At 48.8% G+C, this 26717-nt stretch overlaps 11 protein-coding genes across 11 annotated transcripts; 6 read left to right on the top strand and 5 right to left on the bottom strand.

Annotated features, from left to right (window-relative positions):
* Positions 1 to 1197: 1197 nt before the first annotated feature.
* N7509_006605 (Zn(II)2Cys6 transcription factor domain-containing protein) lies at positions 1198 to 3478 on the top strand (the record flags this gene model as incomplete). Its single annotated transcript, XM_056631242.1, has 4 exons — positions 1198 to 1254; positions 1313 to 1462; positions 1516 to 2507; positions 2563 to 3478. 4 exons carry the CDS (start codon positions 1198 to 1200, stop codon positions 3476 to 3478), a joined length of 2115 nt encoding a protein of 704 aa, XP_056486793.1.
* Positions 3479 to 3638: 160 nt separating this feature from the next.
* N7509_006604 (uncharacterized protein) lies at positions 3639 to 6416 on the bottom strand (the record flags this gene model as incomplete). The annotated part of the gene is made up of 1 exon (XM_056631241.1): positions 3639 to 6416. The coding sequence occupies one exon, from the start codon at positions 6414 to 6416 to the stop codon at positions 3639 to 3641; it is 2778 nt and encodes a 925-aa protein (XP_056486792.1).
* Positions 6417 to 6679: 263 nt separating this feature from the next.
* Positions 6680 to 8067, bottom strand: N7509_006603 (uncharacterized protein; the record flags this gene model as incomplete). The annotated part of the gene is made up of 2 exons (XM_056631240.1): positions 6680 to 7873; positions 7945 to 8067. 2 exons carry the CDS (start codon positions 8065 to 8067, stop codon positions 6680 to 6682), a joined length of 1317 nt encoding a protein of 438 aa, XP_056486791.1.
* Positions 8068 to 9753: 1686 nt separating this feature from the next.
* Positions 9754 to 11881, top strand: N7509_006602 (putative MFS transporter; the record flags this gene model as incomplete). The annotated part of the gene is made up of 8 exons (XM_056631239.1): positions 9754 to 9777; positions 9854 to 9864; positions 9920 to 10061; positions 10124 to 10314; positions 10371 to 10524; positions 10611 to 10706; positions 10764 to 11468; positions 11528 to 11881. 8 exons carry the CDS (start codon positions 9754 to 9756, stop codon positions 11879 to 11881), a joined length of 1677 nt encoding a protein of 558 aa, XP_056486790.1.
* A 134-nt stretch (positions 11882 to 12015) lies between these two features.
* On the bottom strand, positions 12016 to 13071 carry N7509_006601 (uncharacterized protein; the record flags this gene model as incomplete). The annotated part of the gene is made up of 1 exon (XM_056631238.1): positions 12016 to 13071. The coding sequence occupies one exon, from the start codon at positions 13069 to 13071 to the stop codon at positions 12016 to 12018; it is 1056 nt and encodes a 351-aa protein (XP_056486789.1).
* A 298-nt stretch (positions 13072 to 13369) lies between these two features.
* Positions 13370 to 14828, top strand: N7509_006600 (uncharacterized protein; the record flags this gene model as incomplete). Its single annotated transcript, XM_056631237.1, is given in 5 exon segments — positions 13370 to 13700; positions 13756 to 14038; positions 14049 to 14184; positions 14261 to 14430; positions 14513 to 14828. The coding sequence occupies 5 exon segments, from the start codon at positions 13370 to 13372 to the stop codon at positions 14826 to 14828; spliced, it is 1236 nt and encodes a 411-aa protein (XP_056486788.1).
* Positions 14829 to 15779: 951 nt separating this feature from the next.
* N7509_006599 (uncharacterized protein) lies at positions 15780 to 17582 on the top strand (the record flags this gene model as incomplete). The annotated part of the gene is made up of 3 exons (XM_056631236.1): positions 15780 to 15878; positions 15942 to 16439; positions 16500 to 17582. The coding sequence occupies 3 exons, from the start codon at positions 15780 to 15782 to the stop codon at positions 17580 to 17582; spliced, it is 1680 nt and encodes a 559-aa protein (XP_056486787.1).
* Positions 17583 to 19411: 1829 nt separating this feature from the next.
* N7509_006598 (uncharacterized protein) lies at positions 19412 to 20101 on the top strand (the record flags this gene model as incomplete). Its single annotated transcript, XM_056631235.1, has 2 exons — positions 19412 to 19543; positions 19619 to 20101. 2 exons carry the CDS (start codon positions 19412 to 19414, stop codon positions 20099 to 20101), a joined length of 615 nt encoding a protein of 204 aa, XP_056486786.1.
* A 183-nt stretch (positions 20102 to 20284) lies between these two features.
* On the top strand, positions 20285 to 20533 carry N7509_006597 (uncharacterized protein; the record flags this gene model as incomplete). The annotated part of the gene is made up of 1 exon (XM_056631234.1): positions 20285 to 20533. The coding sequence occupies one exon, from the start codon at positions 20285 to 20287 to the stop codon at positions 20531 to 20533; it is 249 nt and encodes an 82-aa protein (XP_056486785.1).
* Positions 20534 to 22332: 1799 nt separating this feature from the next.
* Positions 22333 to 23814, bottom strand: N7509_006596 (uncharacterized protein; the record flags this gene model as incomplete). The annotated part of the gene is made up of 1 exon (XM_056631233.1): positions 22333 to 23814. The coding sequence occupies one exon, from the start codon at positions 23812 to 23814 to the stop codon at positions 22333 to 22335; it is 1482 nt and encodes a 493-aa protein (XP_056486784.1).
* Positions 23815 to 24126: 312 nt separating this feature from the next.
* Positions 24127 to 25516, bottom strand: N7509_006595 (Zn(II)2Cys6 transcription factor domain-containing protein; the record flags this gene model as incomplete). The annotated part of the gene is made up of 2 exons (XM_056631232.1): positions 24127 to 25425; positions 25502 to 25516. 2 exons carry the CDS (start codon positions 25514 to 25516, stop codon positions 24127 to 24129), a joined length of 1314 nt encoding a protein of 437 aa, XP_056486783.1.
* Between the last annotated feature and the right edge of the window lie 1201 nt (positions 25517 to 26717).

Genomic DNA, 26717 nt, shown 5'->3' with positions numbered 1-26717 from the left:
CATTCCTCGCGAGTGGATCGGCAACGCGCATACTGTCTTTGAGGACAAATCTCGGCAATTTCCCCTCAAATTGAGAACTCAGGGTGCTTCGTAGCAAACAGTCCACATATTGCAAGAGCGAAGGTAACATCGAGTGCATCGCCCAGCCCCATCGCGTGTGACCTCTCTGCGCGGGCAGCCGTGACCGACACCGCGTCCTGCAACGTGCGTCGTGCATTTTAATTTTCTCCGTGCCATGACGAGTGAAAAAAGCGGTATCGGCCGCAGGATGAGCGATAGAGCTGCCCAAAAGAGACAGGGCGAGCTCATCGCAGAAGGGGTCACTCGGCGGGTTCCTGGACGAGGTGCCGATCCCTGGCGAGTTGGGCGAATTGTAGCTCTCCCCCAGTATGTCCGAGCTGCGGGGAATGAGGCCCCGCGAAATGAAAGTGGGGAAATTCTGGGAAGTGCTGGGCCCTCATGTAACCTCTTTGCGCGACGTCGGAATTGAAATGGTCAGTTGTTGAGTAGGGAGAAATAGGTGGGAGGTGGGAGAGGGTGATTGTGGTTGGCGGGAAGGGGAGAACAACAAACAGTGGCACTGGACAACAAACACTGTCTAGAATCCAAAAACTACTAGCTATGCCTATAAAACAATAGAAAAATAGTTAATTGATTCTTGCTATCCTTCAAGTCGCGGATAACCTGACGGGCCCCCAGACCCTTAAGGTAGAATATTGGACTCTTATCTACAGCACAAGCTTTTCCGCATACTAAGGTACTAGTTAGTAGTATTCTAGTATGATGTATAAGATAATGGATACTCATTATCACAGAGATAATACTGTTCCCCTAATGGACTTTACTCTTTCTTTCTCATTTCCCATCAGCGGTATATGTGACAGAGTTGGGAGAGAGTAGAGTCTTACACTCGGCATTTAACTATGTTTATGCTATTTTTATGCCGAGGGTTGGCCGAGATCGGGCCGAATGACATAATCACCTTCCTCTTCATCACTTCTTCCCTTCTTCACTACACTTCAACTTCGCCTGGACTGGGTACCTCCTTGAACTTGAATACTCATTGAATTATCCTTGATCATCTACGGAATGTGATACATCTGATACATGTGATCTGCCGAATTGACATGCCCTGAAGAAGAGGATCTGTTGTGGATCGTATGACCTCAACACCCGAAACTCCTGTCAAATACAATAATGCCCGGAGTCCCCTCCAATAAAGCTTGCGAGCGATGCAAAAAAAGGCATCTGAAGGTTGGTGCTTGCTCACTTCTAGCCTACGCTGAACTGTGGACTTCCCTAACCTCACCAGTGTGATGAAACTCGCCCGCATTGTGAAAGGTGTGAAGCCGCTGGCGTGAAATGCCCCGGCTATGTTCAAACTCGAAAGTTCATCGACCAAGGAGCATCAGTACGCCGCCGCTATGCTCCTTATCAAGAAATTCACGCGAATTCCGGCGAAGTGGGTCATATATCTTCGATCTGCACGAACGAGAAAACTGACAACCGTGCCAGAGCTCTGAAGGCCACAAAAGTCAAACTCAACACGTAAATGTCCCATTGGATCCTCATGCTGATCCATTGGGAGGTCCTCCGGACACAGAGATGATCCAGCCGGACTTGAGTTCTCAGAGAGACAAAGCCAGGGTGATTCCAGGCCAGATCGCCCAAACGGCTCAAACCGGGCCCTCGCTTCACCCCGAAATTGGAGCTTTACAGGGTCAATTCCAAATTCTTAATGATACAAGTGCTTTCCCAGCTTCTCGGATCAATCAATCCACCCCCAGTGGCGCTTCTCAAAGTCCAATTGTGGACTCGATATCGCCAAATGCTTCAACGGGGCGCACTCCGGCTTCTGAATGCGCATACAATAAGGCCTCTGTTGGTCAATCACAACATGAAAGATATTTGTCATCAGAAAGTGTGTCGCAGCGGAGCGAGAAGGAAGAATTCCAAGACATCTTCTCAGACTTAATGACGGGCTCGGAGCATGAACTCGCATTCCTATCCCGTCATTTCGCAGAGATAATCGCCCCTTGGTTGGACCTCTCCGATTCAAGAAAGTTTTTCTCCGTCTACGTGCCAATAAGAGCCATCAACTCCCCCTCTCTGAAGTACGCCATTTCCGCATTGGCTGCGAAACAACTGGGCCGCGTGAAAGGAAATAAACTGACAGCTGGAGGGGGCATGTTCACCAGCTCGGCTACGACTGAGATGTATCCGAATGCAGCCGAGACTGACTGGTTCCTTAAAGCCGCTAACTACTATTATATGGCGGCTTCAGACATGAATAACTCCTCTTCTTTTGGATACAGCGCACACAGTTCAACGGTCTTGGAATCGCCCATCGAGATGGTCAGCCGATGGCTAAAAGTGTCCGTTTCGCAAGGAGGCGCACAAGATCCCTCCAACAGCAACTTTCTTCGGAAGACCGAGGATATGCTGGCAACAGCAGTTTTGTTGATATTTTATAAGCTGCTTGATGCAGATGGTGATCAATGGCCCACGTCAGTGTCCTGAGTTCAGTACTTTCCGGGAGTTCGAGGCTGATATTTCCCTTAGGCACCTAACTGGTATTCGGGGTGTCTTCGAAATTCTAATGAACACAGATCAATTGAACTTGACAGTCTTCACCCACGGCATTCGTGCTTGTTTTTGGAACTTTGCTCGTCAAGACTACCTTGGCTCTTATTTCACTCGATGTCCGACTCATTTTGACCCGGCAAATCTCTCTGTGTGGCGAGCTGCGGGAATTTCTATTGACGAAAGCGAGAAGTTCCAGATCAGCCTATATGGCTCAATCAATCTCTCCCAAGAAGACCAGGCAGCGAACAGCCTCTGCTGGCTGGTCTGCAAAGTCATCAACTTTCTAGCAGAATCAAAGCAGTCGCAGATTGCACAGTGGACTGGATCGCCAGCTAATAGACCGATCGGAAACCAGGAATCCGCAGGAAGTGCTGATCGGAGCGCAAATACTTGGCTTGATCTTTCCTTTGAGTTTCAAACTTGGTTCGAGCGCGTGCCCGAGACTTTTCGTCCGTGTGTGCGAATCGATCACCCCAGAGACTTCTCACACCCATCGGAAAATATCAGGCTGCCCTTCCCCGAGGTCTTCTATAGTCTTTCTACCTGTGCTGCCACTATGCAGCATTACCATTTCGGTCGAATTGCCCTGCTGATCAATCAGCCTGCAGACGTTGTTAGTGCCCCAAGCACTGCATTTGATCGTTTGCAGGGCTATCGAGAGGTCACCAAAGAAGTAGAATATCGTACCCGTGAAGCTTGCGGCATTGCGTTGGGACACCCACAGGGTGATGTACGAGTTCACATGGTTCCAGTACTGTTGGCTCTTGGACAGTGTCTCGAGGGTGCCGACGAGCATCAAATAATTCTCAATCTGCTCCGGGGAGTTGAGGCCGATCTTGGCTGGGCTACGGAATACGCTGTCACAAAGTTGGAAGCGTCCTGGAATCGATGAAAGTATTCTTTCTCCTTTCAGAAGTATACTCCGATAGACGGACATGCATCAAAATCCAGACTATACTTGTTTCACTTTTAATTAAATGCCGCCATCATAATAAGTGTCACATATCGCTTTGAAAAAAACATTGGAAAAATGCGAAAAAAAAACACATATGCTATTTGAAAGATCTTTCGTCCAAAGTACTCAATCTCTCCTCCCGGGTCAGTTCTGTCTGGCTTTCCAGATCACGGTCGTACTTTATTGGTTTTGAAGACTTATTGTACGCATGAGATAGCCGTCGGCGAATCCTTTGGCTGGTATTTTCTTCCTGCAACCCCTCGTTATCAACCTCCACCGGCCTCTGTCGACTATTTCTAGTCTTAAATAGTGACCACGGACTGCGGAAGCCGAAGGGAATCAGGTGGCTGAGAACACACCACAGCACACCAATTGTGATTAGCAGCGCCACTGCTGCTGTGACGAGCATCGAGACGATTGTGGTACGATCAGGTATCCCGTTCATGCCGAACACACTCACGGCTAAGCCAACGGGCAAGAAGAAGACAGTCACGTATGTAAAAAGTGTGATGTTTTCCGCTTCGCGAAGTGACTTTTTAGCCCTGATCGCATCCTGGGCATTTGTCACTAGTGCAATGAGAAATTCGATCCGCGCTGCAGCCGCTTTGATTTCCCGATTGTGATCTTCAAATTGAGCAGTTTTTTGCTTGATTGACTTTCGATATTTTTGCTCATCGCTACGTGTCCAGCGTGGTCGCTCACGTCCTTGTGAGCTTTCCCTATTGTTCCATTGCTCAATGAGACCCTGTAGGCTGGTGATATTATTCTTCAAGATAACAAGGAGTTGAAAACACTCTCGAAGTTCTCCGGGCTTTCGATCCTCGAAACTATCCTTAGAGAAGTATTTTTCTCCCGCATCCGATGTTTTCTGCCGTGGCCCTTGTTCAATTCGTCGAAGAATCAAACTGGTACTCGTGTATACTTTCTCCAGAATGCAATTCATCAACATAAGCTCCAACACCTTTCTTTGTTGCCAATGCGTGGTTTTGTCAAGTACATCATTCGTGAGAGGGGATTCAAGGTCTTTGGGGTTTGCAAAATGCTGAGCAACATAGCAAGTCCAGTAACGATCAAAGAAATCGCCAGATATGCGAAAACTGATGACAGCATCAACGAGGTATGCATGATCACCAGATATACCACATGTCTGAGACTTAATTTGCCGAACAGGCGTCGGTTCTTGCGAAGGAATTTCGCCGTCGTTGGGCGAGAAGACCTGAAAGAATCGAAAGTGAACCTCTGTTATCCAGCTATTGAAAACTGCCGCGGTGTCATCATAGAGCCAATTTGCGTGAACCTTCGCATGTCGATCAAAGAATTGCGCAATATGACCCCTTTCGGACTCTGGGGATGCAACGTAGCATAAAGAAGCGACAATGTAGTCCGGAGATTCTAAGTAAATTAGCCTCTTCTTACTGTATGCAGCGTTTCGCCTTTTCTGAAGCCTGAACCAAAGATCTTTGTATGTTAAAAGTGGATAGGTGGCAGATTTCTCTTTGACAGACCATTTTCTCTGTTTTCGGTCCTTGCGTACATCGTTGATAGACACATAGCAATCGCCGTGAGGTGGAAAGGTCGCGTCTTTCGGGTCAACTGCATTGCTAAATAGGTACTTTCCCATGGCTTTATTCATATCACTAGGAGCCTCGCTTTGAACCAGATCGAGCTTCAGTTGATCTGTTGGTGGGACGAACGTAAGGAAGTCCTGTTGGCGATAAATCCATTCTTCGGGCACCTCAACTATGTTGCTCAAATCAACTAGCCTTCCGTATGGGTTTTGTCGCTTCAAGGTGCGTTGGATCGCGAATGCTCTGCCGTCTTGTGTATTGATGTATCCAGGTACAGTTCCTACTACGGGCTCAGGCATTGGCGACAGCTCTCTTGCCCTCTGAACTGGTGACTGTGGAGTTTCTAATCGAGGTCTCCTCTGTCCAGGTGTTTCAGTGGTTTGTTGCCCTGGCTCTTCTATGGTTCGAAGAAGGATATACGGAAGCTCAAAGCCGACGTGAAAATAGAAATCGCGGAAGAGCTCCCGATCGAAGAGTGCAGGCTCTTTGCTGAAATCGTCCAGCTGTCCCGGGAAAAGACCGTTTTCGGATGAGGATTTTAATATAATATCTTGAGCATGGTCGAACATCTCAACTGGTGCAAAGGTACGCTCAAGGCGATTCCCTTCTTTAGCCATTTCGATTGCTAGCCCATAGCGAAGTGGGTTATCCCATTGAGATTCGTCATTGCTCGCCTCATCATGCTGTGTCTGTGCTTCGATAAACTGCTTCCATACTACATCTTCGCCGGTGAAGAATCCCCAATCAAGGCCGTAGTACAAAACAGTGTCTCTGGAATGCAGTAAGAAACGGGTTTCGCGAGCATTTCGGGTAACACTAAGCATGCGCTTTTTGAGGATATCATTCTCTATTGTAAAGCGACGGAGATTTTGTCGTCGAATCTCCTCGGCTGTGAAATCAAGAATGAAATCATCACTGGACTTCCGCGCTCCTCGATGTGGAAGATGACTAGTGATGCGAAGGAACTCTTTTAAAGTCTCGTGGGGCATTTTGCTCTGTGTATTTTCGACATGTTTGATCAGCTCTTCGATTCCTTTAAAAGCCTTCCATATCCAGACATGGTCGCTCAGGCGATATACTGGAATTTCCGAGTCATCCAAGTGTTGCCATGTCGGCGTGAGCGGGTTCTTGTCCTTGGCCAGCTTTCGGAACCATTTTGAGGTAAAGCCACCAAGCCAACTGCATACAAAGAGCAGGTCCTCAATATCGGGAAATGTTCTGACATATTGTGTTGCTTTGATGATGTGGCCAGGCATATTGGTGGGGTTATCTGGTGGAAGTTCAGTATCACCGGATTCGTCGTCCATCTTTCTGCCATGGATTCCAATATTAGAACAACAAGCTTCCTCAAGACCCAATTTCGAGACCCATTCGAGGTGTCCTTTGCATATCGAATAGATTCGTTTTCGTAGCTTTGGTGCCTTGGGTAGTCTTGGATACATCTCCAACATGAACACAAATGCAAAACTATTTTCGAACGTTAGACTTTGAGACAGATAACTTTAAAGAAGAGGCGAGCGAGCGTTAATCTTACTAGCTTCCTGACACACTGATTCGATGATCACCAAAGTCACCACATGTGAGGGCCACCGGTCCAATTCTGTCTTGAGATGGAGTACTTCGATGAAGAACATCCTCTTTGCCATCTGGTGCTTGTAGTTTGATCATCGGGCCGGTGGGATGCTCTCGTTTCATCTTCAGCTTCATCTGTATGAGTAAAAGATACCTCATTCCCATCAACACCCTGTTTCCTCGTCGTCTTTGTCGGGAGATCTTGATTTTCTGTTTCCGTGAGGCCTGGGGTGGTTTGGCTTTTGAATATGTGTGAATCCACTGGGATACTGCACACGGATAGAATGTGTTCAAGGTTACGGCGGAGATGCCAACTCAACACCGCCTCATTCGACACAGAGGCATTTTGGTCTTCGGCGTCGTCAATCTGAGCATCGAATATGAGATCCTCTGGTGGGATTAAATATGATTGCCATGGAGCACTGAAGCTGGTCTTTTCAATTTTTATAGCCACGGTGAAGTCCACAATGTCCGGTCCCTCGAATTCATGTTTCAGGATCAAAGATGAGGGTTTGGTATTTAGATCTTCCTCATTCTCATTAAATATTGTTTGCTGTGGCTTTCCATCCTTAAACAGACCCAAAAGCACGCAGACTCGGTCTTGGCTGACGGGATAATCGGGACTCTCTTCCAATGTAACGACTCCGAATCCATGAGGTCCACTGGCTTGACGCACATGTAATCTTTCCCTTTTTCTTTGATAGTCAAGGTCTTGTAGACTGAAGTCTGCGTTGAGCTCCAGCTTAAGGGGCTCTTTTGTATTCAAGGTATTTGTCACCTGCATCTGCTGCACAACCAAGTTGTTTTGGCACCATAGCCTGACAGTGATAGAGACCCCTTCGTTGGTTCTATACGATATTATCGGCCAGCGGTCTCCCAGAAATTCAAGTGTTGGTGGCTCCGAGGATAGAGTGTTCAAAATTCGTAAACCAATTCCGTTCGCGGAAATCTGCGAGCTCTCCAGAAACTGCGATGCGCGCCAATAGACATACCATGCCTCTGGTTCTTCGCCTGGTCCCAGTCCGATCAGACCCGAGTGGAGCTGGCCCCCCTGCCTGTCCTGGATGGGGCGACAAATGCGCAGTAGCTGGCCATACACACCGGCACTCGCTGTTATCCCGCGGTCGCCAAATGAGACATAAGGAGCATGACGCCTAGTGCTCTCTTGCTTTTCTCTTTGCTGGTTCTGGGACTGGAGGGTGGCGGGTGTGTGACGATTTGGGTCGGGACGCCGCGACGCTGTGGGGTTCAGCTATCAGGAACCGACGCTGTGGTTGTCTTGAAGCAGAACTCACAGGAAATCGCATATTGGAACTCGGTGCTGCCTTGTCCGGGAAGCCCTGGGAATTCAATAGCACTCTTGTTGTCCGATGGCTCTGGCTCCATCGTGAGCCTTGACTCCAAGGATGACAGGTGAAGAAATCTGTGAGCGTGCCATTGCGAGGTGCGGCTGACATTTTGGCCCTGCAGCTTGTATCCTACAAGCATCATGTACCTAGTCCAAGACGAACCCGGGTTTATTAGGGTCCGAGACGGCCAGCCATTTGGATTCCTCGCAGAACGCCACTAGCGGCCATGCTAGCAACAATGGAGAAATCCCTCGGCTTGAATTCCCTGGCGGGTACATTTGCTGCAGTCAGATCGACGATAATGCTAATATCTTTGGGTGCTCGAGTTCATGCCAAGAGACAGGCTTTTAAATGAAAGATGAGTTTGGCCGTACAGTTAGTAGCCACTTCATACCAACTGACAGACTCAGAGGCAGTGATGACGCTAGCCTCGCATTCCCCAGCTCTTTGATGGGACTCATAATCGGAACTTGAAGGCAGTACAGTACTCGTATTTTCAAAAATATAGATAAATGGCTCTACTTCCAAGGTTCTGGATCCTCGTCAGCATCATTTAGATTTAGATGTAAGTGGGCTGTCCAATCACCCTAGAACACCATATCGCGCTCCGCAACATGGATTGACCATGTCGAGAATCGCAATGTGGACCACCTGGACAGATAATTCCTAATTCAGGTCAGAATATAAATAGTAAGTAAATAGTAAGCTCTCAAAGACATAGTATTGATTAGATTGTACGGAATCGGGGCGTTGCGGAGAAAGGAGGCGGAATATCTCCGTGGAGAACAGCCCCTTTTGACTCAAAAGTCAGGTCTCCACCTCATGGGACTATCGCGACCTTCTATGGGATTGTAGTTATCGTCTCCCGTCAATTATTGAAGGGAAGAACCCGCTCGAGTGTTTCTATTGATTCTATGGAGTACATGGCCCATTTTCTTCAACGGGTCGATGTCCCACAGGATTGTAAGCCATTGCTTGCTCCGCTATGTTATTGACAGTGAGGGCCAATGGTCATTGGAAGTAAGAGAAAAAAGTGGTACCTTCACAGTTTCTATATCATTTAGTTACTGGGTGAATAAATCAGAAACAGGGAACCTCTAACTAGCTCCATGAAGCTGGTCTCACTATGCCTAAATTATCACTAGTGTCGCAAGTCCGCCTCTACCATGGAATCACCGATACAGCAATCATAGAGCGCATGGTCAAATGCTCCTCATCACTGCCGAGAACGGCAAATTACCGCGGGGTATTGCCGAGTAGCAACTTTGTAGCAACGCCTGGGCAGGCGAGGTACAAAGCGACCGAGGTGAAGATATCGTTGTGTAGGAAAAAAAGTGCGGGGATTTTGAAGAATCTGGGGGTGGAGAAGTCCACTATTCCCTACCAAGAAACCGCAGTATCAAATGCTCCGTATCAGAGCTGTTGAGTGGTTGGTTTGCGCCACTTTGGAGTGCCACTGCGTGGGCACGAAAGCTTCCTCCTTTACCTCAGCACGGTCCTCGAGTCATCGGTAGATGTCAAATTGACACTCCCGGGTCAATTCCGCACCAAGCAGGGATCGGTCGACTCTTGGTCGTTTTGAAACATAAACTGATGTGATCCCAGCCAGGGCGGTGCTGCTCGAGAATATTACTCAGGACCTTTACTTGCTTGGCAAAATATTCCTTTTTGAAACCAACAAACCTTTGAGTGAATAGCGTCTAGTTGCGCAGATCAATCCACTATGGAGATGAACTATGATGAGGGTGTGAGTACTTGAACTACTCTTTCGCAATTATGGTGTTATCTCGATGAAGCTCAGGCTGATCATTTGTACGGCTTAGACTCTCCATCAGTATGAGCTCCTAGCTCCCCCGATATCCCATGCCTTGCTAATGATTTTGTCTCAGAATCGAGGATGAGTTGGGCACAACCATCTATCCGGGCACGGAGATCATGGCCGATGTGGGCACACATCACTTTGTCAAGTCTTCAGCGAAATCCGATCGAGTGCTGGTGCCACAGCCATCACAAGATCCTCATGATCCTTTGGTAGGCCAATTTAATATGTTCGCGTCCGTGTGTAATCAGCTCTAACGAAGTATACCTCCTAGAACTGGAGTCGATTCTGGAAAATGAGCGCGATGGCTATTTCTACGGCCACCTCTTTCAGCCAGGGGTTTGGGCCGCTAGCATTAGCACCTATGTTCCCGCAACTCATGGAGACATTCAATTCCGATCTCGCTGGCGTGGTACAGTTTACTGGCATCTGTATCCTTATTTTGGGGTTTAGCAATTTCTTCTGGTGTGTCTTGTCCAGCATAAATCTTGCAAAACTAAGCTTACCGCTGAGTGATACAGGATTCCCATACAAACCTCTTACGGTCGACGACCTGTCCTGATCTTCTCGACCCTCATTTGCCTCGTTAGCAATATATGGCGTGCAAAGGCAAATACATATGGGAGTTACATGGGCGCTTGTGTGCTGAATGGGTTTGGTGCTGGACCTGCAGAGGTATGTATTTTTCCGTAGCTCTCTCCCTCTCCCTCCTTCCCTCTCTCTATGGGTCTTTCGTGTCTAACGCGTGCCATATCGAACAGACTTCCCAACCCGAGATTATCACGGATATAATGTTCCTTCACGAGCGGGGTGCCTATAATACCCTATATTTTACTGCATACTTTGGCTCGCTCATGGTACGCACCCTTTCCCTTTCCCATTTGAGAAGAACATCAAATTGATGCTAGGCATAGGTCGGCCCTATCGTCGCAGGCCCAATGGCAGAGCACATCGGATGGCGCAGCTTCTTCTGGCTAAATGTCGGAATCCTCGGCATCGTCCTCCTACTGCAGATATTCCTCTTCCCCGAAACTAAATGGCAACGCTCTCGTCTTGATGAGACACGGGATACTCAAAATGCAGCGCAGAGGGTATCTTCTGAGCCAGAAAAGCCAGGTGTGGTACATCAGAAGGAAAATATTGAGGTTGAAGGTGCCGCTGAGCGTGATCCTTATCTACACCGCGGGTCTCCTTCAAAGAAACAGTTCAAGTTGTGGCAACTTGATGGTAATAACATGAAGACCGTTCTGACCAGCTTCTTGATCCCGTGGAAGCTGTTGGCTTTCCCCATTGTTGAATTGGCTGCTTTTGTCGTTTCCTGGTCTGCTAGTTGCTTTTTGACACTGAATCTCACGCAGAGCCAAGCGTTCGCTGAGCCTCCGTATAACTTCAACAGTCAGACTATTGGGTTCTTCAATTTTGCCATTCTGATTGGCGCTTTCATTGGACTTGCAACTAATGGCCCCTTCTCGGATTGGATATCCATGAAAGCCACTCGAAAGAACAAGGGTATTCGAGAGCCGGAGATGCGTCTGCCAGCCATGGCTGTTTATGTTGTGATAATGATCATCGGCAATTTCGTTGTTGCTTTTGGTTATCAGTACAAATGGGATTGGCGGGTAAGTAATTCCCGGGGCGTCACAGTCGTGGCAATTGATCTGAAGGCTAACCGTCACAGGCAATTGTGATTATTGGTTATACCGCAGCAGGTATCCAAGTTGCAGCACTGCCGGCGATCGCTAGCACATACGCTGTGGACAGCTACAAGCCCGTGGCAGGCTCGATCTTCGTGTCCATCACTGTGAACAAGAATGTCTGGGGATACGGGTTTAGCAAATTCATCACCCCCTGGGTTGAGGAATCTGGATTTGTAAAGCCGATCATGCTGAACATGTCTCTGTGTACACTATGGTGTCTCTTTGCGATTCCATTCTACTTCTATGGCAAGAAGTTCAGGGGTGGACAGCCAAGTCTTCTGTGCACAAGATGTAGGTGTCGAGAGTCGGTTTTCGAGTTTCGGATTTCAAATTAGAGAGCATGCCGAGCAACAATCGAATCAGAAAGTTCCAACATTGTTTGTTTGTATTTCGCGATTTAAAGTAGCGAGCTAGGCTCTGAAAGTGGTATCATAAAGAGAAATGGCACAGCAAAACCGCTTTAAAATGCTCAGTCATCGTCATCGTCAGGGTCGTAGAGGTCGAGGTCCAAAAGACCTTTGGGTTTAGGTTTGGGCGCAGGTGCAGGCGCAGGTGCAGCAGCCGGTGGCGGGCGTGGAGCACTAGCAGCAACAGAGCCAGCCTGGGCTGCAGCTTTCGCGGCCTCGTCTTGTCTCGTATCCGTTGTTGGGGCCGGCGCAGGGGCTTCTGCCACTCCGAGCCCCTCTGCCTCTCGGATTAATCGCTCTACCTCTTTGTCTGGGTCCTGGCCAGCTGCCAGCTGAACTTGTCCCATCAATCCCATCCGAATACGATCCTCCATTGGATAGGGCATCATATACACCTCACGGGTAACGTTTGCCGAGTCGTCCAGCCACTGAGTTGCGTTTTTGGTCACCGAAGACACGGGTTCCTTCCCATCCTCTGCGGTAGAATCTCCATTTATCCCTGACATTTGCACGTCCTTGTCTGGAAGCTGTTGGCGTGTAGTTTGGCCCTTCCCTGCAGCGCCATTCGCAGCATCGGCCGCGGCTTCATGGTTATATTTGCTAATGCGGCGCGCAAAGTCCAGCAGTAAACGGTAATCGATTTCTTTTCGCGACAGGGGTTTGGAGCCCCGAGTGCTGTTGTTTTGTGAGTCCGAGTCCGAGTCCGAGTCACTTTCGTCGTCGCATGCAGTGCGGATTTCTCTATCGAATCTTTCAAGATCACCGACAATAGCCCTGACGCGAGTTTCCAATTGTTCTGCCTCGTTTCGTAGGTTTAGGATCTTTGCATAATTCTCTTGGTGTCGTCGGAGGGTTTCAATAGTGGAGGTTAATGTGTCGTCGGCGTTGAGTAGGGCGATGGCCGCTGCTGGAGCTCCGGCGGCGGCGGGGGAGTGGGTGAGGGTGGTCAAAAGCGAATTGAGTTTAGATTCGACGTCGGTCAGAGAGGACTGAACGACGTTGTTCATTGTGAGGGCTAGAGGAAGCTCCTGCGGGGTGCCACTAGCTGGACTGAAGTGAAGTTGTGAAGTTGTGAAGATGCGAAGTGAAGCAAACAAAGCGGAGCCACTTGCATTCATGATCACGTGCAGAGTATCGCATGTCACAAATGTTTTGTTTATTTGATTTAATGTTTTACTTTATTTGATTTGATTCTAATTAATGCAGAAAGAAGAAATAAATATAGAAGCAAAGATATATTTCAAAATACAAACACGAAATAAAACAACATCCAACAGATCAGGTCAGTGCGAGTGGTCCACCAGTTCCTCTCTCGAAAAGTGGAGAGGTGTCAATTAACTTGAACCTCGGGAACAACGGGGAACTTGAACTTGAACTCGAAGTCGCTGGTATTTTCACTAGTATTTTGCTATCACAATGGATGTCACAGCTGGATTACCCTCTGCCAAACCTGTTCAACTGGGTAACACTGGCAAAATTGTTTTGCAGCCTCCACTATCTCGCTGTGGGCAGGGACCAGGACTTATTCTACTTCGGCCAGCATCTTATGCGGGATACCAGCAACAAAATACCAGCCTGGACCCTGAACCCCTCCAAAAATGGGCCGAAGAAAGCTTTGCGGTAGCACAAATCACTCTTGATGTCGATCTGAGTGGGGACAAGTCAGCTCTGCCACATCTGATACAAGAAGCTCAGGATGGGCTGACAGCTCTATCGGAGTGTACTCAGGAGCAGTTCGGGTTGATAGGTAAATCTGGGAGAAAGCCTGTACTATCATACACAATCGCTAACCTTCTATTCAGTCTTCGGATCCAAGACCGACTACGTATCTCAGTTCGAGGCCATCTTGCGTGATATGCTGGCCAATAACGAGACCATGAAGGTTGTTGCACTGCTTTCCTTCGATTCCTGGAATGTTACCGATACACCACGTCTTGTCCACGCGTCAGGTTCCGACAAACTTCCACAGAGTGACTTACAGACACAATATCATTACGCCGATGCCTTATCCCCAGGGTTCGTGATCCCGGGCCATCCCGACTTTCAATATGCAACAGCCGGAGTCTCCCATACCCGCAGCCTCACGTTCCTCAAGAAACATCTTGGGGGGGCCAAATTTTGACCTCGAAAGGATCTGGGATGAGCACACTTACTTTGAATTTGGCGAGAGGTCTGTTGAGAAGACCATGGCGACGATGGTGCAGGAGCCCTACGTGAACCATGTCCCCACGGTAAAGCCCCCTTGCCCCAGACTCGTTAAATGCAAGGGATGGCCCCAGCTAATGAAGATATGTGTGGGTATCACAGCTGACAGGTGGTATCGGTCGGGCTCGGTTAAGCCATTTCTACCTTCATCATTTTATTTTTAATAACCCCGACGACACGGGTCTTGATCTGGTTAGCCGAACCGTCGGTATAGATCGCGTGGTCGACGAATTTATTTTCAGCTTCACTCATGTGAAACAAGTTGACTGGTTGTGAGTGCCGATCTTCTTTTTAGCCTTTTGCATTTTCTTCTACCGCTACGGACTTGGAATCTCACGTTTGCTCAACATCTAGAATTCCGGGTATCCCGCCGACCGGCAAGCATCTACGCATTCCTTTTACCTCTGTAGTGAACATCCGAGGGGACCGACTGTACCACGAGCACATTGCCTGGGATCAAGCGACGGTGCTCGTACAGTTAGGCCTGCTGCCTGAGTATCTTCCTTTCCCGTATCCACTGGCTGATGGGACTCTTCCCGCACCTGGGAAGCGATTCGAGTATCGTGTGCCTGCGGCTGGAGGAGAGACTGCAGCTAAGTTGCAGAATGGTGATGATGTGCCTTCGAACGAGATGTTCGAATACAAGATCCGTGAGGTGGATGATCGTTGAAGGGGTAAAATGGGCGAAGCATTCGCGTGGGTGTACTGTAGACCTCGTCTTGAAATTGAAAGAAAAAAAAAGTCAGAAACTCACCTGCATTTTGGCCATCATTTCTTGGGGCTTTGAGCTGATTCTTGCTGTATAATTACGCATTATCTCTGAGGTCTCCTTGGACGTGCGTTAACTAATGATTGTGGAGAAGGTTTTCCCCTTGCTTAGCGTCTGCATGGCGGGCTCCTAATCGTATGTACAATATTCAAGTTATCCCAACCTAACCAAGATCTAGGTGATGTAGATTGAGGGGCATTGAGGGCTGCTGTAGCTTTCGAACCTGAATTTGAAGGCATGTGCCTTGATTGACACCCGGTTTCTTGATTCATACAAGAACTACTACAGTAGTATTTTCTTTTTATAATTGCTTCTTCTGATGCGGTCGCTTTCCCGCCCGAAAAATTGTCGTATCAACAGCATTATGACCAATAAACTCCCCAAAAAATCAGTTCATTCGGATCACATAAAGAGAGGAGTCAATTTAATGCAACTTCAAAGTAAATCGACACTATCATGACAGAGTTGGAAGCAAAGATTCTGAAGATCGCCGGATTGGTTGACGTCATCGGATGCGGCGATGGAAACGAACGACGAGAAATGCTGCACCAAATCGCACTTTGAGACCACCTCCAGGAACTCCCCGGCATTCTCATTGACCGCTGATTCCCACCACCCTGCAACCTACTCAAATTAAACTCTCGACCAGATGTTCTAAGCTCCACTTCTGCTGCATAAATTGGATTTCGCTGGGTCCCTCGGACGGCCCGGGGTGCACCTCCACCGCAGCGAATGGGTCCTGATGTCCCGATTAATTGAGAGTTCAAATAGTCGGTGCTGAGTCGAGTCGAGTTGGGTTGAGTTGAGTTGGGTTGACTTGAGTTGAAGTTTTCGTTTTCTCCTGCTATCGATATGATCGCCATTCTACTGCTAGCCCTGGTGTCCCTTTGCTGCGCAGCTTTACCAGTCGTAGATCTGGGATATGAACTGCACAGAGCAAACGCATTGAATGTGGGCCAGCTTTCTTCTGATGGTACTCGTACAAGAAGAATCTCCAGCTAATCTTTCAAACAGAGCACCCATGGGCTGTATAATTTCAGCAATATCCGCTACGCAGCACCTCCGGTAGGTGACCTGCGCTTTCGAGCCCCCGAGTGGCCTAAGCCCAACCGGTCGCGCATTCAAGATGGCTCGACTGGCCGAGTTTGTCCTCAGGCACTGCCGATCTGGGAAGAAGAGATTGAACCCGGTTTCCTTTTGAGTCTTCTTGCTGGCACCAAGTTCAATCTGTCAACCGACATCTCCACCTATCCGTATATCCCGGATAAGCTGGATCCCCGGACAACCGAGGACTGTCTATTCTTGGATGTGATTGTTCCACAGAAGATCTTTCAACGTGCTCAGCAAAGGAAAGTAGACTTTGTCGCAAAGAAAAAACTTGCCCCCGTGATGGTTTGGATCTACGGCGGTGGCTTTGCGGAGGGTGACAAGACTCTATATAATCCCGAAGGGCTAATCGATCGAAGCGAGGCTCTCGGGGAGGAGATTGTATATGTGGCAATGAATTATCGAGTAAGTATAGATTGCCCTGCCATATCTTTTGGTCATTCTATTATCTTATACTTTGTTTAGTTGGGCGCATTCGGCTGGCTGGCTGGGAGCAGCCTCACAGCTGACGGCACTGCCAATGCCGCCCTTCACGACCAACGCCTCGCCCTCAAATGGATACAAAAGAACATTCATCTTTTTGGAGGCGATCCATCTCGAGTCACAGTTATGGGTGAATCAGCAGGAGCAGGATCTATTATGCACCAGATCACAGCCTATGGCGGCAAAAACGGATCTGCTCCGTTTCAACAAGCAATCATTCAAAGCCCAGGGTGGAACCCCATCCCCTCTCCCGAGCAGCAAGAGCAAACTTTGCAGCAGTTTCTCGAAGTCTTGAATGTTAGTTCGGTCGAAGAGGCCCGCCGCCTACCGTCGGCGGCTCTGATCGCTGGAAACGCGTATCAGATTGCCACCAAGGCCTTCTATGGCAGTTTTATATACGGGCCAGTCGTGGATGGCACATTTGCACCTGCCTTACCAGGACAACTTCTGCTGTCTGGTGACTTCGATCGCAATCTGAGTATCATGGTCGGTCATAATACCAATGAGGGCCTCGCATTTGTGAATCCCAACGGGACGAAGAGCAACTTCCTTCCAAATATACTGAAAGATCTATTCCCGACAATTAAGACTAATGTGACTCGATATATTACTGATGTCCTTTATCCTGCCCAGTACGATGGCAAATGGGGTTACACCAATCCACTCGCTCGTGCTGCGCTTGTCCTGTCAGATTCCGGGTTCGAGTGCAATACCGACTATCTCAATCGTGCATACCAGAACCAGGCATATGCCTACGAGTTTGGCATTCCGCCAGGGCTGCATGGTCAGGATGTCCTATATACTTTCTTCAACAATGGCACCAGCACGGTGACGTCAAATCTGGGAGTGTCAGTCACCAACGTGACGGTCGCTCACGCGATGCAGGATTGGTTTGTCAGTTTCACCCATGGAGGAAGCCCGAGATCATCGCTCACTCCAACCTTCCCGCGCTATGGGGCCCGCGGGCAACTCATGAACATTGGAAATGACACCATCGCCACCATGCGCGATACGACTAATAACCCTCGCTGTCGGTTCTGGCAGACTGCCCCATATTACCAATAGCTCTGAACAATGGTGTCCGTGGATTTGGCGATACATACCCCATACACATTGTACATATATGTACATAGGGCGAAGCTGCCAGTGATGATAAGACATAGGAACAACTTTCTGCATGGACAGACCATTCTACAATTCAAGTTGGACCCCTCGTACTTTGTACAGTGAAATTCGGTATTTGTAATACAACATGCTGGCTGCCAGATGAGCATGGCCCAACACTTCACTCATCCAATTGAGAAGTCGGAAAGAAGTGATAGCCGGGTCAATCGTAAGGCTGTGGGAAAAAGAAAGGGTGTGTGGCTTGGAAAAGGGCGGGAAGTTAATACGAGGTCGGTATTGCACTATACCGGAACTTACAGACTATATCACGGCAAGATATGTCGATTTAGTAGTAGGCAGCGGCTAGTATGTCCATGTGGGGGAGTTCTTGTTCGATGAATTTGGTCACGCGGTAAGAAGAAACCTGAGCTGCCGGGCCTTCATATGGTGGATTTAGGGACCAGGGCCGGGGTCGGGGCCGGGGCTGGGGTTGGGGAAGGGGGCGGCTGTCGAATTGGGTCGGTACAGGTTATGAAGTACTCCGTAAGAAACTTGCATTAGATATACTCGTAGCTAGTAGTAGTAGGGACCAAGGATAGCCCATAATAATCCAAGCTGCAAACACTAACTGCAAAACTCTGCTTAGTATGTTCGGAGTAGCTTTAGTTCCCGATCTCCCAACAGCCAAGGCGTCGGCTGCAAGCTCCCATCGAGATACGATGTCTCGGAGATCCCGCGGCTGTAGCTGTCTATAGAGAGAGAGGGACAGAGAGAGCTACTCCGTACGGAGTAAAAAAAAGCTACGAGTACAACCCTCGGCATGCATTAAAAAGCTCGGCATGCATCAGGTTGGGACTGCGCCCCGTTCGGCTCAGGGGTAAAAAAGGAAGAGGCAAAAATAACCAAAAAGCAACTAAAAGTCTGCTACGGAGTAACTAATCAAGAATGAGACATCAACCAATCTAATCCATCTCAATTGAAGAAAAGAAAAGAGAGAGAAAAGACTAGCCTTGTGGCCCTCGGTTGCAATGAGTGGGCTAGTTGCCTCCACTCCCCAGCAACGCCGTGTCGATCGCAAGAAAAATGAGAGAGGATAAGGCGGAACTCGGACAGAATTAGCTTAGCGTGCTAGTGACAGTGCCAGTTCCAATCCAAAAATAATCTTGACTCCGCCAAGCTTCGCAGTTGTTGGACCCTTTCGTCGCCCATCCAATTGGGGGCGAAACCCCCAATCATTGGCCGTGCATCGTCGCAAGGAAAAGCTTGCCCGTCACTCTAAAACAGCCCAAAATAACCAGTGAAAGACCGAAATACTGATAGAGAGTAGTACGCCGCAGAACCTTATTGTCCCATACCCAAATGGGCCCAGACTAACTCAAACCAGGCCGTCCCATGTCTCGCCAAAATGTGGTGACAGGCATCCATATTTCACCATCCGAGAGTTCATCACGAAAGTCCCAGATTAAAAAGGCTGCACCATCTCGCTTGGGTAGTTCCACTCGGTTGCTTTCCCTCTTATTTCATTTCAGTTTAAGCCTTGTACAATTGGCCCCAAATTGTATTTCCATTTCAAGTTCCTCCCCCGCTTCTTGGACCCAGGGCCAACCTACGACATACGAGGACCCATCTACATAATAACTGCTGCATACTTTGGCCCCCTCTTTTGTTACTCACGCCTCTCTCGTTGGCTCTATTTATCTACTTCTCCTCATCTTCTGTTGGACCCTTCTTTTCTTTCCCCCCCCCCCCTCACTCTCTACCATCCTCCCCTTCCCGCCTATCTCTCCATCATGAAATTTCACTGGTCACCCCTCTGCATCGCTGGTGCGATCGCATCGGTGATCCCTTGTGCCTCTTCTCACGAACTCCATCTGCCTTATCTCCCTACGCTGGAGCCAGAAAATCCAGTCGAAACCTATATGGTAAGTACCAGGAAATAACCTCAACTACCAACTTTTGATTCTCTCCAATGGCCAGCAAAATTAACCATCATACAGTCCATCAAATGGGCCATTCAAAATGGCTCGCTTTATGCCAACAATGACCAGGTCTTCCCACCAGTCATGTCAATGCAGCTACATGCGCCTTTATATGAAACCCATCGCGATATTCCCATTGAGCAAGAGGATATCAAGGTTTCCTATTCAGTCAAAGCCCGTCTCATTCCCGCCGGTGACAATGGCTCAAAAAATGAGATTCTTCGCATTCGCATCGAACTGCTCGACCAGGAAGGCCGCCCGGTCACTCCACACTTGGTATCTCTCGATCTGCTTGATCACCCCGATGGTACTTATCGTATCACTCGCATTCGACTAGACTCCCCCCGTGGCTCTCGCAGGCCGAGACCATGGCAGATGAAGTTCTGGCAATCTCAAGTCAACACCCTCTTCAACCAAAAAAACAAGCCGGAATTGTCCGCCCCGACCAACTTACAAAGCCTAAAGCCAAGCCAACTCATGCTCAAGAAGCCGCCAAGTTGACTTCTGAAAAGGCGCCCGAATCCACACCCGTACTATCCAAACCTGAAACTGAAAGTGAATCTCAAAGCCAAGTTGGGTATATCTTCTCTCCTTACTGGTCACCATCCACCTATATCTCCCCTCCGGGGACGTGGCCACCGTGGACACAGTCGTCCCCACAATCATCACCAAACCGACTCTTTCATGCGTCTCGTGCGCCCCGTCATTCTGCCTGCCATGCTGGGAGTCGGAGCCGGCCTGGTCGCTTGCCTGGTCGGTTTCTGCGTCGGCCACATCATTATGTCCGTCTCTGTTCGCCTGGGCCTTTGCAAGAAGCGTTCCAATCGCCAATCATCCTCCCGCTCCATCCCAGCCTGCCTTGAGGAGGGCATTCTTTCCGAGAAGGCCCAGCTCATGGTTCCAGAGATTCATATTACACAACCCGGTGTATAGGGTTATCTCTTCTTCATGATTCATTTTCAGGCGCGGCGCAGGATGGCAACATTTTCTTTTCATTCGGTTTCTTTTTTCCCTCTGGGCCTTGTGAGGCCCCTTACGGTGTCAGCGTGCATGATAAGCATAATTTCCTTGTGTCCATATTGTATATTCTTAGCTATAGACTTAAGTATGTGTGACTACTTATCCAAAATACAAGACATGTATTGATCGATCAACCCTGCATTACTCCTTACGCACATACCATACGGGTAGCGGTTAAATACGATATCCCTTTTGGAACTGGTCAGTCTGCTATAAGCCATATCGTGGATTAAAGACCTCATCCTTCAGGCCGGCTGGCCCAATGGCAAGGCGCTTGACTACGAATCAAGAGATTGCAGGTTCGACCCCTGCGTCGGTCAACTTTTTGCCCAATGAGGCCTCTTAAGAAGGGGGAGAGTAGAGGGCGAGTCAAAATGAATAATTTTTTCTCTCTTCACCCGGTCCGATCGAACCGGGGACCCACCGGCCAACTAGCCTGCAAGAAAATGTTTCACCGAGGTTAAGCCTTTCTATTCTACAGTAGACAGTACTATGTATGTAGGTAGAATTTTTATGGAGAACCACTTGACCAATTATAGACTCGGTATCCTTATTCGATTCTGATTCCGATACGAGTTCAATACGCAGTGTGTAGTAGTGGGATTGCGATCGCGCCAGTAATATTCCCGATACCATTGAAAAAATGGCGATCAGCTGGTTCGGCTTGGAGCGAACTTGTCTACACTCCGTATATACTCGACTTGCGATATCTCCGAGACAAGCATGTCAATCTTCAAAATTTTGAAGTCGGATCCAAGTCCGTGTTGCTCATGCAGTTAAACTTGAACGGTTGGTCGGTGATGGATGATCGGCATCAACGGGTAAATTTTGACAGAAATTTACCGTTGCGTTACTTTGATGTTGCACCAGTGCTGGACCGTGACTGCTGTTATGCTGGTACCTAATCTAATACCGTCTTCAAGTTGTTTCTCTTCGCAACTTTGGAGAAATGCGTGCCAAGTACTACTAGCATACGCGTCCCACGGTTGTAGATGTCAGCCCTGGAAGTGAACAGTTGAAAGACATTAAAGCTTAAGAAAGTTAAGGTTCAATTGGAGCTGTCAATTGGTTGACTAATCCTGCTGCCTGTCATGACTACTAGAACTCGTAACGGCGTGGATGGCTCGAGTGGTTCGGGCGCCACGGCATCTGCGCCCGCGGGGATGGTAATTCGGGTGCCTTATTTGTGGAGGTCGTTGAAATTCAATCTTGTACTGTACCAGTGTAACTATGTGTTGATTGACAGTCTATTTAATTTTGACTCTTAGCCCTGCAGGTGAGACGAACCAATTGAACTTCAATATATAACTAGTTACTAGTAGTACTACTTAGTGTACGGAGATTGCCGATATCAATAGTTTCAAGATCTTTGGTTTTTTTTGGCAGTTCTAGTACTAGTAGTAGTACAACGCTGTTCCAACCTTGGAACCTTGGAACTTAGCACGTCGCGTAAAATAAAGATCTGGATTGAAGCCTTAAAATGAGCTGAAACAAAATCTGACTGCTTATACGAGGTAGTATTGCTCCATCCCCTGAATAGTAATGAGGGTCGCACAAAAATCAGCCGCCTGGGCACCACTTCATCCCTGACAAAGAAAAGAAGAATGTGCGTGAAATCGTCTCAAAGGTCCCAATCAAGTGGTTACTAGAGTTTTTTAATACCAATAATTGAATTACAACTTGTAACTCTCAATTTACAGTAACCTTGCTATCTAAAACACCCCTTTCAGCCCACCCGGCTGTGCACCACCCCATATAACAAACTTTGACTCGAACCCTTTGCCAGCCTTATCCGTGAGGCTGATTCCTCGGTTGCTCGGCAAAAGCACAACGTTTCCAGGGTATAACTTGCCGAGTATTGCAAAGGCTATCAGGGGGCTCTCGGTCGGTATGACATGGACGCTATTTTTCTTTGCAGTCAAGAGACTAGAATCGGGCATCTCCAGAACGCTCACTGCATTATGAACAACAATAGAACGGCGAGTTTTTGGAACAGCACTGCCAATGTTTGTCCCATTGACCGAAGACTCGGCATCCTCGGTCATGTATGAGTACCGATGACCGCGAGAGATTTGGCCCACGTCAACAGCGACACGCTTCCCATCCCCCAACTCGAATCGCATCTCTAATCGACAAAGTTGGTCAACTTGTGAGCTGCCAACGAGACAAATCGAGGAACTATCTTGAATCTGGATGTTTTTCTCAGAGAAGCTGGCTGGTTCAGAGACCACCTTCTCAATGCCAGGGGGGGATCTCAGCTCGTGGGGCCGAGTAGTAATCGTCGAACTGATAGTCAAATACCGCATCCATCGCCGCTTCATCCACTCTGACAGGAACATACTGCAGCAGGTGCAACGGGGTCGGCCACCCGGCCAGGAATGCGGGCAGGACAATTCCTGTGCATACTGAAATCCATACCCAACACTCTTCGAACGAACGAGTTCCGGCGCGAGAAGGGCCTTGGCAAATGTCACAACGTTGCGCTGTGTAGTGTGTCTGGTCAACATGTCTGCCAGGAATTGACTTCGTGCGGGTTCAAGATGGCGGAGGCCTCTCGCTTTGCGGTTGATGGGAATGAGGACATCCTGGTAATTCTGGAATGGCAAGAGTGCATCACGGAGCAGGACCATCTGATGCATATACTCGTTGAAGAGCTGCATTAGATGCGGTTGGCTGCGGTCGCCGAACATTAGATCCACGTTGGATGGAGTGAGAAGGTGGCCCTCGCAGGAGCTACGGAGCTGGAGGTCAACATCGACGGGTCTTTTGCTGCTGGATTCTTGATCTCGAGCCCATCGTACCAGAGTCTTGCCGATTCGAGTAGCTTGGGCATTCATCTCTCGTCGTGATATGTCGAGGGGTTCAGTAAGCCGGAGGGTGGCCTCTCGGGTATTAGTAGCCAAATTGGCCGCGATGTTATCCAGCAACTGAGTCCGAGCTGGTTTAGTTCCTCTTGGATCATCACCAAGGTGGAATATAACCGTGTCGAGGAGAGGCGCGAAGCTCTCCACTAGTTGTTTGGGTGTGTAGATTCCGGATCGTAGGCCCCATGCCTCTTCCAAGGGCTGTGTATCGTGGATGCCAGCATCGGGACCAGCGATTTCACGGTGTCCCAAGATGGGGCAGAGTAGATTAGGTAGGTGATGCAGGTGGAAATTGGGGGCGCTCATCATTGCAGCTAGCCGAGCAACCATGATATAGATAGAGATCAAGGAGACGAAACTGTGAATATTGACTGTCATGAATTTGGAATGTGTGTCATGTGGACCTGGAGATGTATTATTTATATTCACTGGCAAGTTGAGCCATAGAGGAGATAGTATCATGCCCCCCCAATTGCTGATGGCGGAGTTTGGTGGTCGCGACCATCCAACTCCGCCGGAGTTGCAACGACAAAAACAACAACGACTGATTAATCGGATCGGAGTTGTCTGGTCGGCTTATAAATATAGTACACACCGACACGATCAAGATGCCGAATTTCCGGAGTAGAGGCTACTTTCGCCTCAGCCAAATTGCTGCAAAGCACATAGAATGATCAAATTCCGTAGTTCATCTGAGCCACCAACTCCAATATTCGAGATGAGCAGTGTCTGCAAATAGTCCCGTGGATAGCTTTCAAGAACCTGCTTAATATTAAGACAGCCTGGGCCGACATTGAAGGAAGATGAGATATCTGTCATAGTCAAAGCGTTCTGCTCGCAGTAATCCATAGTCAGTTCCCAGTCCATCTCCGAGCGCGCCGTCCACAAGACGTGGCTGGATGGGAGTGGCATATTCAGGATCATTTCATCATCAAGTGGCTCATAGTATAGAGAAGGGGATTCAGTCTCTGGATCACAATGACCAAGGAAATGAACGATATTAGCCAGGAAGATCGTGCGTCGCGTGGTCTCCGCGACAGCCCAGTGCTCTAATTTCTGCGACATCATCGGCATTGCGACCGACATGAGATCGGTATTTAGATCATGCATATGCGAGCGAATCAAAGTTCGAGCCATCTTGGCCAGGAATGGCGCCTTTAAGCCCTTGGAATATGACCGCTGCTTCCACTCTTCTCCCGAGCGACTATTTGACGCCCGCAGCTCGAGAATCGCGTAGACAAGCATGGCATGCAAAGCATCCCACTGTTGCATACACGTGTACGTGGGATAAGTTTGGATTAGTCTTTGGCGCTCGACCTCCATCGCTTGCTGAGCAAAGCGTGCGCCGTCTGCTGTCTCCATCGCACTACCACAGCAGACCGCCATTGATGTCCGCGCAAGCGTCGTCATGTCCGGTACATCTTGCTCGTAGAGGCTGCGATGGAGGAATGGCGAAATGTAATCATCTCGAAGGAGACACTTTGGATATTGTTCCACAATGCGAATCAGGTCTCTCAGTGTGGGTTGCACAACGGGGGGATTCCCATTCCCATTCAGATTCAGATTCAGATCCAGGTTCGACAAGCTTGTTTCGGGGAAATCTAAGGGCAGTGTAACTACTGGGCCAGGGCCAGGGCCATCGGTCGCGACAAAGTCGGTTACCCCTTGCGTGGGGAACTGCAGGACCGGAGGTTGGATGGGGGTGAAGCTAGGGGTGGATAACGGCGAAAAGGCGTTGTCGTTGCTTGGGCCTGGCTGCGCGTCGGCAGAAGCAGAGCCAGAGGCATAAACACAGGAAACTCCCCGGTCGACACATCGCGCGCATGGGTGGGCATAGGTGCATTTGGTTTTTGCTTGTACACAAGCGTCGCATGCCTTACGACGCGTCGATTTCTTCGGTCGGAGACAACGTCGTCTGTGACGTTGAAGGAGATCGTCTGTCTGGTCAGTTTGGATAATGAAACACCGGTCGCGTTCACCTACGGCGCTGATATGTCTTGAAGCAAGAGGGACAAACATGATCTCCAGGCATTTTTGTCAATCTTGTACTCGTATCCGTCATGGAAGAAGCTGAAAAGAGGAGGTGGAGGAGGATCGGAGTGATGCATGGTGAGCTACGAATGGCGCAATATCAAATTCAACTTTACTTCAACATCGACTTAGCCTGACTGCGAGACTTTCTCTACAAAGTTCCACCGGTGTGAGGAGAATACCAGTATAATCAAAAAATCCAAGGAGCTCCAATGTGTGGTGTCCAGCAACAGAACTGTGTCGCGTCCGTGCCTCATCATCCACACAAAAGACAGAGGGAGAGCCTTGCTAGACTCAGAGTAAGCGGAATCATACGATCAAGCCAGCGCAGTTCCAGCCACAAATCAGCCACACTAGCGGTGACGAGGGATCAATAGTGGCGATCGGACGACGTATCCATTGACTAGCCAGAGTTGGCGCTGCTGATCGGCGCCACTGCCTTGGTTTTATTTTATTTTTTCTCTTTGGCGGAGTACAGAATCGCGGAGATTAGAGTGAAGGATTTCTTTCGGCTTTCGGTTTCAGTTTTAGTGCAATTTGTGCCCGATGGGATTGTCTGATTTCAAGTTGGACTTCATTACTGTACCTTGCTCTCCCAGGTATCCTTAGTAATAGATAAAGACTCTGCCTGTAGGAAGTATTCGTACGGAGGATCCCATCATCCTAGCCCATATCTACGAGTATCGTACGTTGCAGCCTGGGTGGACCAAGAATACACTTTGATCTCTCGACCCATACTCCCAACGATAGCTTGCCTCCCTTTGAGTAGAGGTTGCGAGCTTCCCCCGGTTTGCCGAGGAAACATTAAACTCAAAAAGACGACCCTCATCTCCACAAGGCCAGGATTTCGTCAATGATTGGCCTAAATCCACTTTTATTTCAAATTGACTCCGTCATCAAATTCAATCTGATCTCACAGCTTTCGATAGTGGCTTATCCAGCCCCTTTAGTGCCCTACAGGGACCCTGGGCAAATCAGACGAGCCTATAGGGATCGACGTCGGGGTTAGCATTGAGAATCCCGGACGATCAGTCCCCAATCGAGATTGAAGATCTGAGAATTCGATTCATTTCATCCGGTGGTACGGAGTACCCGACCAGCCACAGGGCCAATTCCTGCCTACCCCTGTAACCCGATGACTTCATGAAGCCGGCCAGGAACCATTGCAGGACCGTGGCCAAATCGAATCGCCTTGCATGACC

This window comes from Penicillium cosmopolitanum (assembly GCF_028827165.1).
Source record: "Penicillium cosmopolitanum strain IBT 29677 chromosome Unknown utg000008l:1.0-4398992.0:1.0-4402845.0, whole genome shotgun sequence".
Classification (NCBI taxonomy): Eukaryota; Fungi; Ascomycota; class Eurotiomycetes; order Eurotiales; family Aspergillaceae; genus Penicillium; species Penicillium cosmopolitanum.
This window is presented reverse-complemented; position numbering and strand designations above follow the sequence as displayed.